The following is an 8,075-nucleotide window of genomic DNA, read 5'->3' on the forward strand; positions in this document are numbered from 1 at the left end:
GACTATTATGGAGATTGATTTTGGAATTTAGATGCACTGTTATCAATTGTGTTTAGCCGCACATGTTCATATCCTTGAAGATGTATCATGGAAGTGATGCAGCCTAGAAGACACAAATTTAACTAACAACTTAAAAGTACATGAGTCAAAAATTAAAAAGCAATAATATTCCGAGTAGAGATTCTAATAGTGGCACAAGTCAAGTTACAGAGGGAAGGTGGGTGGCCTAGTGCCTAACTTAGCTGGCTGTTAACTAAAGCTTGGCAGTTCAAATCCACCAGATGCTCTATAGGAGAAAGATAAGCAGCTCCTCCCATTCAAAATTTGTGATTGTTGTTATTGTTATGTGCCTTAGAGTTAAAACTTACTCTGAGTTGACTCTCTAGGGGGTTTTCATAGGCTGTAAATCAAACAGGAGGAGATTGTCCCTCTTTGTCTTCTGAAGTGGCTGGAAGATTAGGACCACGTTCTTTTGGACTGACAGTACAATTCTTTATCACCAAGCCTCCAGAGCTCTTCTCTGAAACCTGATAGAGAGTCTCTGTGAGCTGGATTTGAAACCTACTAACTCTACAGCAGTGGATAAAAATTAAAGTACATTTTACTTCTCTGATTTTTCTAACTCTTGTGCCCTGCCCACCTTACCTTTCGGCAGTGAGACTCCAGGTTCCCCGAAAATGCGGCTCCTGTCTCTTAGTTCTTATGTAGATTCTATAGTATTTAAAATGTTATGGAACTTTGGTTTTCAATAAATGCCTACTGATGGATACACTGCAGAGACCTACGGTTGGAGGAATTGATCCATACATCCTGGGATCTTTTTAGCCTTAAGCTACACATAATAGTCAGCTTTTCAAAAGGAGTATTATTGATAATTTCTCCTCCCCCTTCACACAAATTATGATTTCAACAAATACACATTTATTTGATCGATGTCTGGAGACAGAATGAAGAATTAACTCCCTTAGAAAGACATGTGCACTATTATATGTTTCCTGACAGATTTAGGTTGGGGAAAACATTATATCATCTACTGGAAATCCCTAAGCAAAAAGCAATATTCTACGCTACAGTGGAGTTGGGTGGCATATAAATAAGTTAGAATTCTTGTCACTGTGCATTATAATGGCTGCCTAGTCTGTCTCAATTCACCACGATATCCATTCTAACCCTGTGTTTACTCTTTTCACTAAGAAAGAGAATAGGTTTAATCCAGACCTCATCTTCTGTGACTCTTGCAGTCTTGTTGATTTCCACGTTCTGAGAGATATTTTGATTGAGCAAAGTTATTTTGGAAAAAGAAGTGCTTGGACAAGAACATTTCCATACCTTGCCCTCATTTACTTAAAGAATTGCCATCATGGCAATTTTGACTCATCTTGCTGTTGTTGTTAGGAGCATTTAGTCAACCACAACTCTTAGCAACTTTGTGCACCTTGCCTTATCCTGTGCCATTGCCATCCTCTTCACCATGCTCAAGCCTGTTGTCCCTACCACTGTGTCAATCCAGCTTCCACCCCTAGCAAGCTCATCGGCAGAGTGGAACTATCCTGTAGGACTTCCTTGACTGTAGTCTTTTCAGGAGCTCCTCACCAGGCTTTTCCTCCTCAGAGTGACTGGTGAGGTCAAACTCTCAATCTTTCCTCTCGCAGCTGTATATTACTCCCTTGTACCACCAGAGATCCTTATGATTAAGAATGAAGAGCAACTCAACTGTGATTTTCAAAGACAGGAATTGCAGGTTAAATGTGAGTGAAGAGGGATGATGGCTGTAAGGATCAGGTGCTTTATCCCCCCTCATTCCCTGAGTTATCCTGAAACCTGAATAAAAAGCTGGGTGAAAACAGGGAGGACCGTGGCTTGATTGACACTCAACTTCTACCACTATTTCCAAGAGGCTCATAATACTATGTGAATTGAATTGTAGAATTGTATAGCCAGTTCCATTCCTTGTCATGAATGTGCAAGTTGAGATTTGTAAGCGATTACAACTGAGAAAATTTTATGGGGAAGCTCTCCTCTATCACGTAGGGTCACTATGAATCCAAATAGATTCAATGGTATCTTACAGCAGCAGCAACAAGAAGTACTCCCCCTTCCCCCCCCAAAAAAAAAAGATTAGGTATTATTGTCATGACATGAGTCCAGAACAAAGGCTGCATAGTGGAGTGGACTTGTTTTTATTATTATTAATTTTAATGAAAATATACAGACATTTTGGATTTCCATTCATTCATTGTTGCACTTATCTCCCTGTCCACCCCTCCCCTCCAGGTCCTTCTTCTCTTTGAAAAGTAAAAGTTTTTCATTGTTATACAACAATGAAAGCAAGAACATAGCATTGAGGAAGTGATGAGTTGCAGAGAAAGAAACTTGAAAGAGGAAGTACCTGAACTAAGAAGAAATAGCAATGAACTAGGTGAATGAGGGTGTTAGTAGGAGTTGTTGACAAAGAGCTATATATTCTCTGCAGAAAAAATTGTTGCTCAAATGCTCAAAGCTTTGAAATAATCTGGGGTGCTGCATATGCTGGTTCTGCATATTTTGGAGATTGAGTACAAAGTATAAAGTGGGCGTTAAGGTCAAGAGGTAATCAAAGAGGGGACAGGTCCACCGTGGTCATCCTTCTAAGGGACTGAGTTTGACTACAGAACTCAACATTGAATTGAATGGAGTCACATACATTATTATATTTTTGACTACAAGTAAACATGATGCACTGATTCTTTAGCTGTTGAGTCACTGTAGACAAAGGAAGAGGGGAATGCATCCACTTCTTAGGAAAACATCTCTTTTGGATTGTTATGGAGGATATTTTAACTCTTCTACTTACAATGCTTTCTATTAACAGATAAAAGAGAAATCCAAATAAAATTATTCCCAAAAAAATAGTATTTCTCCCTCTTATTTGATATTTGTTGAGTGTGTTGTGTACCAATGAGTAGCATCCAACCCATAGCTAACCCTCCAGCAAGTTTTCAGAGACAGTTAATCGCACAGGAGGAGATTGCCCGTCCATGAGTAAAATAACACAAACAGAAGGCATTTTAATATTTTATTGGTTTTATGTAGGTGGTAGGTACAACAAAAGAATGACCAAAAGAATGGAAAGAATTTGTTCAAAGATAATATTCATCAAGCAACATAACTTGAACAGACCTGATTTAGTTGATGTCATTTAGTTTCAGGACCTAGAATGTGGAACTGCTAGTGGATTAGAACTCCATAATTTCAACTCCTGTATGGTATTTATCCTCTCTAAATTTGGCAATCATACCTTATGGCCTATAAACACTCAATAAAGACAAATGAATACTGGATTATGACTCATATTATTAGGGGTAGGTGAAATTTTTTTCTTGAAAAGTACCTCAAGAAAGAAAACATCAGTTTCTAAGATAACTAACTAGAAATTCATATCTGGCAAGGTTTAAATTAGGTTTAAACTTTGTCCTAACCAGTGTCTAATTGAACTTTAAGAAGCTCAGTGATTTAAAAAAAAATTTTTTTTTGTTAGCCGGCACCACATATTTACTAGAGTAGCGTATGCAAATATATTTGATTACTCTTCACTTAAAATCTCTTACTTGCCATATGAAAGTATTCAAACTATCATTGTTTTGGAAAATAATAATTCTTCTTCTCCATGAGATTTAGTTGATGATCCCTTCCCAGTGCTAAGCAGCAGTGAATGCATGTTTGTAAGTGAAGCTGAGCTCAAATAATTGGTCCAAGTGCTTCACGCTAGCTCACCATCTATCATGTGATGGGGGAATCTTTGAAGATGGTACATGCGAATAACTTGAGAAAATGTAAAACTCTTGAAAAACAATCCCTTAATACATTTTATGTAGTCTTTTACTCTTTCTTCTGTCCCTTGAGTATCTATCTATTTGCAATTTCCTTTCCTGCAATTTACAACCTTAGAAACCCAAGAGAGGGTCAGCTATGAATTAGTTTTATCTCAGTGGCAATCAGCATATACGTACATCTCAGTTTTGGGAAACTTGTTCCCTTCATGGACATAGTGCAAGGGACCACCTTAAAGGATTTTAAGCGTTCTAGTGTGAGAGACAAGAGACTCCAGTTTTAATTTTTTCCAAAAATTATATTGGTAAAATGTATAAAACAAGTCTTTAAATTTATTTATTACTTAAATTTGTCTTTACAAAGACTATTTGGTCTATTGGTTGGTTGTGACTAAAAAACTCATATGTTGTTGTATGTTGTCAAGTAAGAACCAACTCATAGTTGACCCTCCAGCAGGTTTTCAGAGGCAGTACATTGCACAGGAGAAGACAGTTTCTTCTTACCTCTATCCACCAAGGGTAAGGAATTGAGCTGCCATTGCAAATATAGATTGTTCAAATTCACTAGCTGCCCTATGGGAGAAATATGGGCAATCCCCTCGCATGCAATTTAATGTCTCTGAAAACCCAGTGGAGGGTCAGCTATGAGTCAGTCCTGACTTGATAGTACTTAACAACAACAATTAAAAAACTCATATAAGGGATAGAAATGCATCATGCTTATTTCACCAACTCTGTGTTTTAGGCTATTTCACTGATTCTGTGAAAAACATCTAAAATAAAAACTCTCAAGATACCCTTCAGCAAAATGTTTTCAAGACATGTAAGTTCTACAATGACTGTACTTAGCATTGTATTGTATCCACTTATTTCTGGCACTTAAATCATATGAGTAAAAGAAGCATAGACACTTCAGCAAACAAAAGCAGAAATAACATTTTTTTTATGATTCTATGATTCTTTAAAATAGCTTTTAAAAGTTGATATACTTGGCTTTCAAAAGCATTTGTGGAACTAATCAAATAGCCTTCTAAGAAAAGACTTCTTGGCAGGAGTCAACGTTTTCCCAGAGCCCTTTTTGCGGAGAGATTTCAATGAGGGATTCTTTAAAGGTATGGTTCTTTTGGGAGTTTGTAGTGATCTTGCTATTGCTACGTGCTGATTGCAGTAGTACTTGTTGCTACCTTCAGACAGTTGAATAAGTGTGCGTTCCGCAAGATCCATGCACTGGGCATGGACCCAGTGCCCGTCATCATGGGAGCAGTAGATCATGGCTGGTTTGTTAAGCTCAGTTGAATAGAACGGCACCCAAGTGTTGATATCTACATCACAGGTACGGCAGCATGTAATCCAGTAACCTGTCTCAGACTCATCTTCCTCATCATCTTCATTGTAGGTGTCAAATTCATCATCACCATCAAAACTGTTTGCTTCTGCACTGAAACAAAATTCTTCTGAGTCTTCAAAGGGCGTAGAGTCCCCTGGGTCTTCTGTAGACGGCTGGCTGTTTGTGAATGTCTTCTGATTGTCAATCAACTCATCTTCAATACATTTCAACATATAGAAATAGAATGCTTCTGAAACAACTTGTTTATTGTCTCCTGGTATCCCAAGGAAAACCGTCCCATTTCCCATGTTGCCTCCAAACCATAGCTTACTGTGCTTAATATCAGGGGTCCAATCTGGGGTCTCCATTTCACGGATTTCAATCTTGTTGTTCTCGAAAGAGACAATGTTACACACCATCCTTTTTTGATTCTCCAATTGATAGCCACCAACGACAACAAATTCATCACTGCCAGTTTGAGTCAAGATTGCACTAGACACAGAGATTCCTCCTGGCAAGACCGTACAGCTCACAGCAGGGCTCCCCAGGGGGAGATCAACTCTGATCCTGTACAGATTGGCAGGGCGGATGTTATTGGCAAGTGAATGACCTCCTAAAATATAAACCGTATCATTTCTGGCAATAGAGACATGGAAAGATAGCCCATCCTGAAGTTCTGGAAGAATGTATGATGTAGAGCATCCAAATTCAAAATCTACCAAGAAAATGTTGGGGAGGCAGTCAATTACACTATTCCATTTTTCTGTGGTTCTTTGGGCAAGAGGTATATATGAACGTCCACCAAAGAGAACACCCATACTTTTCCCTCGGCTATACACCACATCAATGGAATGGCCATACCTGGCTTCAGGGACATCTCCCACCAAATCTTTCTCTGTGCATTGAAAAGTGACTTTTTTGTTGTTCTTGCAAATGGCCGCCATGACGTAAATCTTATCGGAAAGCTCATTGTTTGGTGTTTTCCCTCCATGGATAATATACTGATGTTTTTTGGATTCAGAGCTGCCTTTCAATGTGCAAGTGGCTGGATAACGAAGAGGAGGAAGGTAGCAGGAATCCTTAGAGAAAAGGGCGGGTTTTAGTTTGAGCTGGTTATGCTTCATATCAAAATGGAAAACTCCAGTCGGGCAAGATCTCTTCGGCCAGCCTTTTTGGCCAAAGAAGAAAACTTGTCCATCAAAATGCATCAGTGAGAAGCCTGGTTGAAGTAAGGCTATGTTGTTACTGACAGTTACCATCTGCAGTGACATGCTTTCTGTTGATGGGTTGATCTTTTATCTGAAAGAGAAAAGTAAATTGATTTACTGTATGTTGTCATAGAAATGATGTGTGCTTATTATATATTAAAATTTTCTTCCATAAACTTGTAGTGTAACAGTGCTTGGACAGGTTTGTTCTGTATTACCTGGGGTGGAATACCGAGAATTGCATCTCCAACCCAGATCTATCATTTTAGCTTGATCCTCTGTGTCTGGGTATAGTGTTAAAAAAGTAGATTCAGACTGCAAACATTTGGAGTTGTTGAGGGAGTGGAAATTCACAAGAAGGTTCCTTCCTCTTCCAAACCTTTCAGTGAGATGGAATTAACAGAATCACAGGGAAGGAACGAACTACTGTGGGATAGTGCTTTAAGTGCTGCACCACTAACCGAAAGCGCTGCGATTTTAATTCACCAGTTGATTCAAGAAAGAATAAATCTCCTCTCTTCGTGCCAAGATTACATAATTGAAAACTAATGGAGGAACATGGTGAGTTGGAATCAATTCAATAGCAGTGACTAGTACGCAAAGTACCACAGAACCTTCCTGCCTAGTGTCAACCAAGCAGTGGGAGATATTTTAGATACGTACTAACACCCCCGCTCAGATTTCTGGGAATTGTAGTCCTATTTTAAGCTTAAAACTTTACTACTCAGAACTGAAAGAACTACATTTCCCAAGAACCAGTACACTATGGAGTGTCTGGCTGTGACTGTGTTCCTCGCTCCAGGAGACTATTTTAGCGTGGCTTTAAAGGCGTGAGAAGCGCGAAGTGACTAAAGGCGGAAAACTAGGGGATGGGAGGTGAGAGTTACTGATAAAGATCCGGTTTCTGAATTTCTGGAAGGCTAAGGCAGCTGGGCGAGTGTCAAGCAAACTCTTGCCCGGGTGCTGCTAGAGTCTCTCCCGATCACTCAAGAAAGTGACCAAAGGAAGAACGGCTGCTCCTGGGGTGGGGGAGTGTAGTTGCCTGGAAACCGCAGGCTGCAGGGCTGTGCAGAGATGCCGTTACTGCCTTCTGCCTGGACCACGGGGGCTTGACCACTGCATTGAGTCCAACGGTCCTTAGGTTGTTTTAGAGCAAGGAAGCAAAGGACCGAAGTTAAACAGGGCCAAAAAATGCCCGAGTCTCATGAGTGATGGGGGAAGGACCTGATAGTAATTTTTATCACTAATCTTAGTTGGAAAGTAATCCTAGTGCGGATTGGCTCCTATGCTGGGCTGCTCATGGAAAGGTGAGCGCTTGTAGTGCACCAGACCCTCTGTAGGAGAGTTAAAAATGTACAACTTTGAAAGCCGGATGTATAATTCAGAATGAACTGGAGGCAGGGTTTGGTTTTGGTGTTTTTTTTGTTTTGTTTTGCTTTTTAAAATTTTATAATATGTGTGTTTGAAGTTGCTTGCCCACCTGCAACCCACCCCCACCCCATCTTGGTCCCAAATCTTAGTTGGAATCTATCAGACAGCAACCAAGAATAATACTCTTAGTTCTGGGATTGCTGTAGATTTCAGTGAGTACCGCTTTAAAGACATTTTGCTTTTTTACTTTCTTTAAGAGCAACAGTGAGAGGTTTGATACATCTGTTTTCTTGGTGGGAACGTTGACCTAAATAATTGTTGTGTTCCATCGAGTCGGACGCGACCCATAGCTGACCCTCC

General features: G+C 39.7%; 1 protein-coding gene across 1 annotated transcript; it reads right to left on the reverse strand.

Moving 5' to 3' along the window:
- Window positions 1–4,823: 4,823 nt before the first annotated feature.
- RAG2 (recombination activating gene 2) lies at window positions 4,824–6,407 on the reverse strand. The gene has a single exon (XM_006883766.1). The coding sequence runs from the start codon at window positions 6,405–6,407 to the stop codon at window positions 4,824–4,826; it is 1,584 nt and encodes a 527-aa protein (XP_006883828.1).
- Between the last annotated feature and the right edge of the window lie 1,668 nt (window positions 6,408–8,075).

Source organism: Elephantulus edwardii, unplaced genomic scaffold (assembly GCF_000299155.1).
Source record: "Elephantulus edwardii isolate Elephantulus edwardi_28Jun2011 unplaced genomic scaffold, EleEdw1.0 scaffold00029, whole genome shotgun sequence".
NCBI classification, from domain to species: Eukaryota; Metazoa; Chordata; class Mammalia; order Macroscelidea; family Macroscelididae; genus Elephantulus; species Elephantulus edwardii.